Source organism: Harmonia axyridis, chromosome 3 (assembly GCF_914767665.1).
Source record: "Harmonia axyridis chromosome 3, icHarAxyr1.1, whole genome shotgun sequence".
NCBI lineage: Eukaryota > Metazoa > Arthropoda > Insecta > Coleoptera > Coccinellidae > Harmonia > Harmonia axyridis.
The window spans coordinates 14171928-14184726 of NC_059503.1; the positions used below are offsets into that span (position 1 = coordinate 14171928).

Below are 12799 nucleotides of genomic sequence, written 5' to 3' on the forward strand. Positions count from 1 at the left end.
TGGAAGATCCCTATAATCGCTGTATCACCCTCGAAGGCAATTATGTTGAATATTAAAATCGAATTTTGCAAAAAAATGTGTTTCACTATGGTAAACCGGGGACATTTCAATTGGCCTGTTAATGCACTACGTCAGTTCTGTACTTTCATTTATTACCAATGACAAAATTTGAAAAATTAATTTTTGTAGATTTTTGTTGATAGTGTTTGCGTACAACGCAAAATTATCGGTAAATTTCTCACGCTTGTGCGAAAATGTACCCAAAAGATAAACAAAGCCCTCATCAATATAAAACGCGTTGCGTCAATTGATTTCGGCGCCAATCCCAGTGCCTTTCACAGTTAGAATGATGAAGTTATTTCCATGATGGAAAAATTGAGTCATCCGACCGAATTTGACCCAGTTTAAACCAACGACGAGAGAGAGGACGACGGTAAGTAGCTGCAGCTATACACTTCGAATTATATTTCAAGTCCCGCCTAGAAAGTTTTTCCCCCAAGGCTTCAGGGATGGATGCTTCTTCGCCAGAAATCTGAAAAGTCTCGTAATTTATGGGACTAATTCCTACGGGGGGGCCGACAGAGGGAGCCGATGATTTGGGATATCAAGTGGCACAATCGAAGAGTCACCTTATCGGCGAATATAATCTTCTTTTTATTCATTAATTTGGGAGAAGTTGAGGAGGATGGCGATTTGGAATCGTGAGACTTGTCGTCTATACCGAGTCTGTTGGGAATTAACAGAACTCTTATTGGTGAGGTATCAGGTGTCACGTACAGGGTGTTCCTAAATTGGAGGTACAACCTGAAATGGGATATTTATAGAAACAAAGATATTTCCTGGGTATTAGATTAGTCGGAAAGATAACTGACAACACATAACAGGCCAATTGAAATGTCCTCGGTCTACCATAGTAAAACACATATTTTTGGCAAAATTCGATTTCATTATTTGAAGGCGATAAAGCGATCTTCCAACTTTTTGAATAGGGATGAGGGGTGTTGCGATACCTCATTTTGAAGATCTTATCGAGTATTTTCTGATTCTGAAATTTCGCTCCAAAATTTCCATCGATAACGACATGACAGGTAAAATAGTGGAAGACTACAACTACTTAACAGACCAATTGAGAAGTCCCCGGTCTACCATAGTAAAACACATTTTTTTTTGGCAAAATTCGATTTTATCATTCGATATAGTTACCTTCGAGGGCGATACAGCGATTATAGCGATCTTCCAACTTTTTGATACCATTTTTGTAGTACGATTTGTCTTTCGCTTCAAAATAGGCCTCAGTTTCGGCGATTACTTCTTCATTGGCGCTAAATTTCTTCCCAGTGAGCATTCTTTTGATGTCTGAGAACAGGAATAAGTCGCTGGGGGCCAGATCTGACGAATACGGTGGATGCAGAAGCAATTCGAAGCCTAATTCATGCAATTTTGCCATTGTTTTAATCGATATGTAACACGGCGCATTCTCTTGATGAAACAGTACCCTTTTTCTCCGAATTTTTTTTAACGAATTCATCCTTTGAACGTTCCAATAACGATATATAATAATCGCTGTTGATGTTCTGGCTCTGGTTATCAATGAATATTATACTATGCGCATCCCAGAATACTAATGCCATAACCTTGCCAGCTGACTGTTGTGTTTTTCCTCGCTTTGCATTCGGTTCATCGTGTGCAGTCCACTCATCTGACTGTCGATTGGACTTCGGAGTGAAATGATTGAGCCATGTTTCATCCATTGTCACATATCGAAGCAAAAATTCAGGTTTATCGCACTTAAACAGCTTCAAACACAGCTCAGAATCATTAAGACGTTGTTTCTTTTGATCGATTGTGAGCTCGCGTGGCATCCATTTTGCTCACAGATTTCTAATGTACAAATATTCGTGAATGATATGATGTACACGTTCAGATGACAGCTTCACAATGTCTGCTATCTCGATCAACTTCCCTTTATGGTCATTCAAAATTATTTTGTGAACTTTTTTGATTTTTTCGTCGGTGACAGCCTCTTTTGGGCGTCCACTGCGTTCGCCTTCTTCGGTGCTCATTTCACCACGTTTAAACTTAGCATAACAATCAATGATGGTTGATTTTCCTGGTGCAGACCCCGGAAACTCTTCATTAAGCCAAGATTTTGCTTCAACTGTATTTTTTCCCTTCAAAAAGCAATATTTTATCAGCACACGAAACTTTTTTTCCATCTTTTTTCAAATAACAAAAGTAGCTACACTCACAACGCAATATCTCACAAACTAATGGTCGGACTGCCAGATTTTAAAATGTATCGTTTGAAGGTTGGTACTAACTAAAAATCATATGGATTTAATACTAGCTCCGCCATCTGTGCATCAGACCGGGTATTCTTCAATTGGCCTAATATTATGTCGATTTTTTCCCTGAAAAAAAATCTTGAAAATAAAGTGTTGGCAGGTCCATGTTAATGAACTATATTGATGTTAATAGGAATTTTTTTTTTCGAATAATCCGAAAACTCTCTCATTTTCATTTGTACCTCCAATTGAAGAACTAATACATAGAACATTTTTTATAATTTCTAGCTAATTTGAAAAATACCAACTATGAGTAGAAAAACTTTTAAATTGCCTGAGCAATTGAACAAAAAGTCCTTTACACTTTTTCCTTCAAGATTCGAAAGTTATTCATCGTGAAAATATGAGATGAGGTATAATCTTCATTTCATAAACTCTTTCTTTTTAAAGAAATAGTATTATTTTGACTATTAAAACTTATACGCTTAAACACTCACCTTTGGAGATAACCAGCAGCAAGAAAACTATTGTCCACCTCTGAAGTTCCATGATTCTGCAAAAAAAAGTTTAATTATATAATCGAAAGGGGAATTATTCTAATGAGTATAAATCACCAGAGAATTACGTGGAAACATTCCTGGGTTGAGTTATGAATATAAAAAATAAGGATTTATGTTAGACTCTGTTTGATATATGTTCATTCGCGGCCTTGTTTCATTCTGTTGTTTTCATGAAAACTCATTGCCTGTCAGTGTCGTTACTTGGCGGGATGTTTTTAGCCCGCGGCGAAGGATCCGCAAGAATATCAAATTAAAGTAATTTATTTTCATTAGCCCTCCCTCGACTGAAACAACAGATAGAATATCACAGATAGGAAACAGCATTCGTTACAGCTCTCTCTTTCTCTCGTGTCGCGATATAGATACAAGACGTCATCTTTACTCAAATCTATTGTCTCATCGAAAATTAACAGTAATTGAGTGGAAGGAATATTTGAGAATCTTCTGGCTCTTCTGAATCAATATTTGCTTTGAAGGAATTGTTGGAATTGTGTCTTTATTATTAAATGATGAAATTGAAGTCGAGGAATAATATTCTTCAAAAATTAGCTGGTTATTCATTGGGTGCTGATATCAAGATCTTCGTACGGCAGCTTTGGCCTTGGTTTTTTCTGCTGCTGAATACTTTTGTTCTGTTTGGTTCAATAATGTTCATGTTTATAAAATTGATGCACAGCTCAACGTTTCTATATTATCAGTGGAACTATAAGATTTACACCTTTACATTGGTTACCAGTGTTATCACATATACTTCCGCCTCATATTCGTAGACAGCTTGCAGTCAAGAAATCTTGGGAAAATTTTCATTTCTACCCGAACTTATTTCCAATTGTATCTTACCTCCCAGATACTAGAACTGCCAGATTAAAGTCACGCAAAGCTTTATGGATTAATACACTCCTTCAATCTGATGAAAGTGACAAGGAAATTTGGCGTTCGGAATGGAGTTCTTGTGATGTCTTCAACCAAATTCTAATCGTTGATCTTTCAGAGAAAGTTCTAGGTTTCAATCTTCATAGGAAAATGTGGAGTATTTTAAATCGACTTAGGAGAGGTCATGGTCGTTGCAATAGTATGCTCTTCAGATGGCATTCTATTGAAAGTCTATGTGAGTGTGGAAAACACTCAGTATAACAAACTGTGTTTGTTATAATGAACTCTGCATCAAGGGTGATAGTATTATTTCTTATATTAGAAACTTCAAATAATTTAACATATGTATACAATCAAAGACTCACCCTGTATAATTAGGTAAGTAGGCAATGTTTCATCATGTGAAAATTTTGATTTAAGGCCGAAGTTTTTCCATTATGCATTACTACTCATAAAACCATAAAACGAAATAATTTTCTCATACAAACATAACTTGATATTTAACTCGTTAAAACAAACTGCAAACAACGCCACCTATGCGTATTCGGACGGTAAAAGTTTTCAGTTGCCTCTGGAATTTACCGGAAAGGTTACAGAATAAACTCCCATAACCACCAGGCATTCAGGATTACGGCTATTCCTCCCGGTATCCTTCTTCGAAGCACAGCATATCCTTTTTTCAGAATTCATTCGAGCGGAGGCGGTTACACGCTGGTGTATCGTTAGAGAGGTTGAATTATTCGGAATTCAATGAACAGAAATAATGTTGGACCTTTCATGGCCTTAATTCTCAATAATGGACTGGAATCAAAATTATCAGAAAAAAAGAGGATACCACTCACGAAGTCAGGAGTAAGGCTTCATCAAGCCAAGTAGCTTGAAATTTTAACCAACTACTTGACTTGAAAATCAAGCTCGTGAAAAATTACAATCTTGAGCTTGACTTGACTTGATTTGATTTTAGACATTTCTTGATTGACTTGATATCAAGCTACTTGATATTACTTGAGCTTGATATTTCTGTAATCTTGTGCGCGCTTAGACTAAATAAGGGGATTTCTCTAGCGCCGAGAGACTGAAGCATTCGCCAGTATTGGTAGATTTTGGTATTTTCAGAAATATCTTTCCAAACTTGGCCAAAATGGCCAAGGATTTTTTATCGACGCCAGCATTTTCAGCTCCTGTTGAAAGATAATTTTCCAGAGCTGCTCTTACAGTTACAAAAATTCGCAATAGGTTAGGCGACAAATCTATAAGATGTCTAATGAGCCTTAGATCCTGGATGGAAAATTATGAAATCAAACAAAGTCTGGAGGTTTCTCAATATTGAGAAACTTTTTTTTTATTATTTTTTATTTTGTTATGATTCAAAGTGATTTAATTTATGTTTCTATTTCGAAAAAGTTGATATTTTCGGTTCTTTTATACAATAAGTTTAATGAATAAAAGTGTTTTTTGCAAGGTTCCTTCTCATTTCATAATTTTTTTTTCATTGATGTGACACTACACAATAAAACTGCTAAAAATCAAGTAGCTTGATATGATTCAAGTACTTGATAAATAAAAACTTGACTTGACTTGAGATTGAAAAACTACTACTTGACTTGATTTTGACTTGAAATCAAGTCAAGCTCAAGCCAAGTAGCTTGGAAATTAAGCCAAGCCGTGAATCCCTAGTCAGGAGCTTGGTCCTCTCCGAGGTCCTCTCTGACGAATTTTATACCATCCATGGGCTTTCCCAGACAAGATGATAAAGAAAACTAGTATCGAGAAAACCTACCCTACGATGTAGTAGAAAAGAAGATTAGAAAAGAGTCCACAATCTTAGCTATCAAAAATAATTCCATTAAATGGTACGCAATTGGCACCATAATGGTACCATTCAAAGGTACTAAAACCACGAAGGGAACTGTCGCTGGAGTAATCAGAATTGGCAACAAATTTTAAAGCCGGAAAATCGAGATGGTTAGTTTTCGTTGGACCACACTGTATACCTACATACTGTTATGTAGTCAATTGGCAATTGTGCAATTAGCGAACGAATGAACCAACGCCTGAAAGATCCTGCTTCCGCGTGAGTCCTCGTGATTTACCCATTCTCTTTTCGATATTCTGTTTCAATTGTCTCAGACATGGCAACACAGAAATATATATAATTAAATATAAGGATCGAAATTGTTATTTTATATTTACTTTCAAAAATTCGACTTGGCCGTCCCTGTTATAACGAAATGATTGGTTAACTTTTTTCGATATTCTGTTTCGTTTTTAAGGGTTTACACTACGTTATCGACACAAAATTGTTCACGGAGTTTCAAATGATTATTCTATTATTACACGCAAAATAACAATTCGATCGGAAATGTAATTAAGTCAATATTCAATATTTAGTGAAGTTTCAATATTTTTCTTGAATTTTTTATGGTTCTGATGATGTAATCCACTAGCAATAATACACGGAGCTTGAAACTGTAGATTCGTGTAAATACCCAAGATCCCGAATACATCTATTATAGAATGACAATTTCAAGCCTCATGCAACATTTTATGTTGATTGAGTATCGCCATAAAAAATTCAAGAAGAATATTATACAATTTTTTTCAATATTCTTATTAAATTTTCTATGACTTTGGCTACGCGATTAACACAAATTTTATATAATGCTTGAAATTGTCATTCCATTTGCTATCGCAAATTTTTATCATGATGGAATGTGCAGTTTTGAAGGAAAACAAAATTCGGGTTCAAACTTGGAAATCGAAATCTAACCTGAAAATATCGAGTTTGTAGCTCTTTTCGTTCGGGAGTTTGAATTGAATTTGAGATCATCTCAGCTCAAAATTTGAAAATTACAGACATTGTGACGAAATGACAAGGCGATAACGAGCACTCAAAAACAATGCAAAAATATTTTACTATGAGTTTCTATTCTAGTACTTAATTGGTATATGGATTTACACTTACCAATATATAAGTTTGAGCTATTTGGAAATGAACTTATTTCGAACAAATAACTGATTCCAGGCAAAAAGTTCACATGCCAGAAAATAAATAGAAATAAGAAATACTAACTAGATCAAAATTCAACCGATAGCCTCAATAATTCATCGAGTCCAATAAGAAGGCACCTAATCTATGCCCTTGAATTGGTTGTTCTTTAGTATCTATGAAATCTATACTGTCGATGATGACAAATTTGAAATTCCCTTGTTTATATTTCGATTAGATATTGTAAAACTATATTTTGTTGAAGAAAAATCTTGAAAATGTAATTTATAATATGATTTTTCATATTCGTTTGAAAAATATAACCACTGACAGCCAAACATACATATCAACTGATTCTATGTGCTTCATGAACACAGAAATCGCTTGTCCGGTAGTTGAATATCTACCTATTATTCAGATGAAGGAGAAGGTTACAATTTCATGGGAAACTCTGAAATATTTGTTGTGGTAAACTCCGGCCAAATTGTGGAAAAAACTCTTCATGTTCCGAAACCGAAACTACAAATACTTTGGCGAATAGTTTGGAATTTCTCGAGGCTCATAAGGATTGAATGGAGATAGATGATAATCGTTGATATTAATCTTCCACTCTAATGGCTAGTGTTGGTTTGAGTTTCTAAGGAGCAACTATCGTCTTCAAGTCAGTTAATACCATGATAAACATCAAGAGGTGAGTAATACTACCATTCAATTAATTATCACTCAATTGTTTTAAAACTTTTTGGTACACGATTTCAGAATTTCCGATCGATAAATACATTTAAGACTATAAGAATAATTTTTTTTTGTATATTTTTATTGGACTGTATCGGCTATGTTGTTAAGTCCTCAACTTTAACAAATCCTATCTGATATTGAAGAAATTTGGTGGAGTTATTCAGTAGGTATGTCTGCCACGAATGTGATATTAGTAAGATCTTATTTATTTTTCAAGACGAATACCATAGTTTCGGGACAGCCTATATAATCAAGAGGTTACGGCAATCCAAAAAAAGTAATAATATACAGGGTATTCTATTTGAAATATTGTAGTTTTGCACTTTTTGATATGAGCGGTAACATCGCAGCTTTGAAAAGATTCCTACCCAAGAAATTAAAATTTTAATAAAATCCCAACTTTCGTTCTCCGTAAAAGTAATATCGATCGTGTCTCACCCTGTATATTATAATTTTTTAAATTTTTACACACTCAATTTTTTTACAAAATATCTGCCATTTTTTCTGCCTAACAAAAATTCATCATTACCGTTGAAATCATGATGTAACAACACAACGAAAAACCTCCCAAAAAAACTGCCCTGTTGTGATATCCAATTTTTGCCTCCCAGACATGTTTCCTCGCGAATGTCTGTTAACAAAGGTGAAGCGGAAAACTCCATCACGAGTGAAAAAAAAAATAAAACTGTGCGAACCGTCGTAATCAGGTTGTCTTCCACTTCCCGGAACTTTTCTGTCATATATCTTTAATAACATCCCGGATATAGCACGAGATTTTTCCTCCTAATTGCTTCAGGGCATATTCGGTTGGAGAATCTGAGGGAGTGGTAATAGAGTTACAGGCAACACGCGTGAAAATGTTATGAGAATTGCAGGGATACGGGAATCACAGTATGTGTGTTGGGGAGCGTGACGTACGTAACAATCTCATACAGTGGACCATTAGAAAAAATTATGGGAAAAGTGCTGACGCGAATTCGGGCGCTCCAATGCTCCAGACATCACGTTAATGCTTTGCAGCGCTCGTTCATCCATGTGATGATAGTAATGGGTTTTGAATTTTCAATAATAATATTGTTGGAATTAATTTTTCATTATTATAATCTGGTAGAAAATTTCATGGCATTCATGTTTTAATATGTCCGCCACGGCTACGTATTATACATGGATCATTAATTAGTCCAAATTTTTACTACTTTTTTCAATAAATCTGGCCGTATTGCGTCAATGGGCTTCAATATTCGATTTCAATGCTTCGAGAGTTGCTGGTTTATCGGTATTAACCAATGACTTAACGTATATGTCCCATGAAAAAGTAATCGACAAGCGTAGATAGAGGGAGTATACGCAATTTTTTTACATGTCCCCAAAATGGTTAGATTACGTGGTCGGATTGTGATATATTTTCAAATCCACAATTTTACTATATCATCAGAAATGTAACGGGTGTTTTTTTTTTCGAGGTATATAACTTTAAGTTGGCATTACTGTTCAAGATGGCGACCGATTTAACAGCTGTCAAGTGATTTATTCTCAGTTTGGTTTGGCAATTCATCATGAATTGACTAGACTCACGCCTGAACAACGCTTGCAAATAGTGCAATTTTATTTCGAAAGTAATGCGGAATACGTATCGTGCACTGCGTCCATTTCATTTTGTTTAGCGATGAAGTGCACTTCTGGTAGAATGGCTACGTCAACAAACAAAACTGCCGCATTTGGAGTGAAGCTAATCCTCAAGTGTATGTCGAAACACAGTTACATCCAGAAAAACTGACTGTTTGGTGCGCTTTATGGGCTGGTGGAATCATTGGTCCGTACTTCTTCAAAAACGATGATGGCCAGAACGTTACAGTCAATGGTGATCGGTATAGAGCCATGATTTCTAACTTGTTCATTCCTGAATTGAACAACCATAATGTCCAGGAGCTGTGGTTCCAACAAGACGGCGCAACATGTCACACAGCTCGTGTCACAATCGATTTATTGAAAGACACTTTTGGTGACCGCCTAATTTCAAGTTTTGGACCTGTGAATTGGCCTTTAAGATTTTGTGATTTAACACCGCTAGACTTCTTTCTGTGGGGCTATGTAAAGTCATTGGTCTATATATGCTTATAAGCCACAAACTCTTGACCATTTGGAAGACAACATTCGCCGTGTTATTGCCGATATACGGCCACAAATGTTGGAACAAGTCATCGAAAATTGGACGTTCAGATTGGACTACATCCGAGCCAGCCGTTGCGGTCATATGCCAGAAATCATATTTAAAATGTAATGCCACATGATTATATTGCGGATAAATAACATTCATGTCAATCGAATAATCCATCGTTGTTTTATTGCAATTTAAAGTTCTATAGCTCTAAAAAAAATATATATATTGAATGCGATTAAATATGCAAGTTTGAATATTTGGAATTCGATATTTTTTCTAATTGTCGAATTTATAATACGCAGAATATTTATTATTTCCTGTATCTACCTGCTGAAATCTAAGGTTTGGCAACTTTTGCTATCCTAGAGTCATCGGTTGTCTCACGTCGTTTGGCGCACTTGAAGTTTGTTTTCTGAATTTCTGATATATTTGGGTATTTATTTCAATATATTTTGAGCTAATATGAAACGTTGATTCACTATGGAACATAAGAAGTGCGTTCTTATTTGGAGAAACTCGCGAATTGAGTGAAATATCGTATCACTGATATGTTTTCATTTCCGTGCGCTTCATGTCAAATTTGATAGATCATGTTGGGGACAAAATTTCCTTACTGAAAAAGACATATGCTCTCTCTATGTTCATGACTCTGAGGCAACTACCATCGAAACTTCTCATGCAGATGAAAAGCACCCGTTACAATTATAAAATGAAAACATAATCATCAGAAACCTTGGTTTACAACACTATACTGATGGACGGATTCGACTGATTTTAAAACATAAATAGTGAAAATTTCAAAAAAACTTGAATATATTTATCTTTTTCTGAAATGAATTATCCATTATAGGAAATGAAACACCTAAACCAATATTCATATTACTTCATATAAAGATAAATGTTTCAACCTAGTCCTCAATTATTCTTAAATTTATACAGGGTGAAGCAGAATGCAGTTCCTAGTTGAAAAAAATCGCCGAAGTTTCTTCAGATCGAGTGCAGGATCACAACATAGGTCATTGATTAGAAAAACAATACCAATTTCAGTAGCCACCAAACAGTAGTCAGGTAAGAAAAAAGACTTTATTATGAAAAGTTTTTCAAAAACGGTAATAGCGTTGTGGTAACGAAGAGGTCCTTCCGAATACGGTTCGAAATAATCCTATTGATACCGTTTCTGTTCCTGAAACTATTTCCGTGTCCCTTAATACCAGTTGGGCGACCTTTAAGTGTGCGTAGCGTAACATGCCGCGGTAATGTGTCAAAGCTAAGATACACAAACTTCGACCTCGATCCCTCTGAAGGAAGCGATTGAGGACATCAACATTGAAATTCCACAAGGTATGGTGAGCAGAGTGGTCGAAATCTTCTTCGGAAGGCATATTATGAATATTGCCTGCCAATATCTCAACTTAGATGATTTAATATTCGAAACATGGTGAAAACAGGTTCATATAAACCTCTGGGCAGAAGCTTTTGAGGGATTATCGATTGGAAATAAGCTTATATGGTCGTGAAACACAAATCTCGTGAAATTTGAACATTAGGGTGGTTATTTTACGTACAAACACAGTTTCGACCCAGGCCGATGTTGTATTTTCGATATTTTACGCGAATTTTCGATGATTCGACACGAAATTTCCGATAAAGCTGATTATACAACTCATGTTCTGATGAACCAATATAATCCGTAAATTTCCTATAGTAAGGTGTATTGATAAGTGAATATACTACTTGACGACGTGGTATAATCGTTTTGGTGTTTTGCCCCCTGCCATATTGTGATCATTTCCATAGTAATATTCTTGGACCTTCGCCAAAAATAAAATACTAGCTCAGTGAAATGTCATTGAATTATCAAAATGCAGTGCTTTGGTTGTAGTTACAGAAATTATCCATTGTATAATCGTAACGAATACCACTCGAGCATATACAATATATTTCGATTATACGAACCTGAAGAGGTTCGTATAATCGAAATATATTGTATATGCTCGACGTAGTTCGCGAAACACCACTCGTTGTATAATCGAATATTGTCTATGCTCTTGTGATCTTAAAACTGAAAATTGTTATTTCACATCTAAAGGGTGTTTTTTTAGAGCTATAGAACTTTAAATTGCAATAAAACAACGATGATTATTCAATTGACATGAATTTCATTTATCCGCAAGATAATCTTGTGGCATTATATTTTAAATATGATTTCTGGCATATGACCGCCACGGCTGGCTCGGATGTAGTCCAATCTGGACGTCCAACTTTCGATCACTTTTTCCAACATTTGTGGCCGTATATCGGCAATAACACGGCGAATGTTGTCTTCCAAATGGTCAAGGGTTTGTGGCTTATCCACATAGACCAACGACTTTACATAGCCCCACAGGAAGTTGTTAAGCGGTGTTAAATCACAAGATCTTGGAGGCCAATTCACAGGTCCAAAACGTGAAATTCAAACGTGTTTTTCAATAAATCGATTGTGGCACGAGCTGTGTGACATGTTGCGCCGTCTTGTTGGAACCACAGCTCCTGGACATCATGGTTGTTCAATTCAGGAATGAAAAAGTTAGTAATCATGGCTCTATACCGATCACCATTGGCTGCAACGTTCTGGCCATCATCGTTTTTGAAGAAGTACGGACCAATGATTCCACCAGCTCATAAAGCGCACCAAACAGTCAGTTTTTCTGGATGTAACGGTGTTTCGACATAAACTTGAGGATTAGCTTCACTCCAAATGCGACAGTTTTGTTTGTTGACGTAGCCATTCAACTAGAAGTGCGCTTCATCGCTAAACAAAATAAAATGGACGTAGTGCGCGATTCGTATTCCGCACAGAACCATTATTTTCGAAATAAAATTGCACTATCTGCAAGCGTTGTTCAGGCGTGAGTCTATTCATGATGAATTGCCAAATCAAACTGAGAATAAATCACTTGATAGCTGTTAAATGGGAGGCCATCTTGAACAGTAATGCCAACTTAAAGTTATATACCTCGAAAAAAAACACCCGTTACATGCAAAATTTGAATTTTGTCGGATCTGTTCTCACGGAAATATTGGCTATTTTTTTTTCGATATTTTACTTGAATTATCTATGGTTCATAAAATTTCAAATGATACTTGAAAATTTTCGAATATTTCCACATAGTAACCCTGAATTTCAATTTTATTTGGATATTTTACGGCACTC

The 12799-nt window shown here is 35.7% G+C and overlaps 1 protein-coding gene across 2 annotated transcripts in view; it reads right to left on the minus strand.

Annotated features, from left to right (window-relative positions):
* Positions 1–12799, minus strand: part of LOC123676175 (cadherin-87A) — a 158171-nt gene that overhangs the window by 56656 nt on the left and 88716 nt on the right. For both annotated transcript variants that reach the window (XM_045611908.1, XM_045611907.1), the window contains one exon: positions 2783–2838. In XM_045611908.1, the coding sequence (XP_045467864.1) occupies positions 2783–2834 (52 nt within the window). In that variant the 5' untranslated portion in view covers positions 2835–2838. The remainder of the gene's footprint in view (positions 1–2782; positions 2839–12799) is intronic.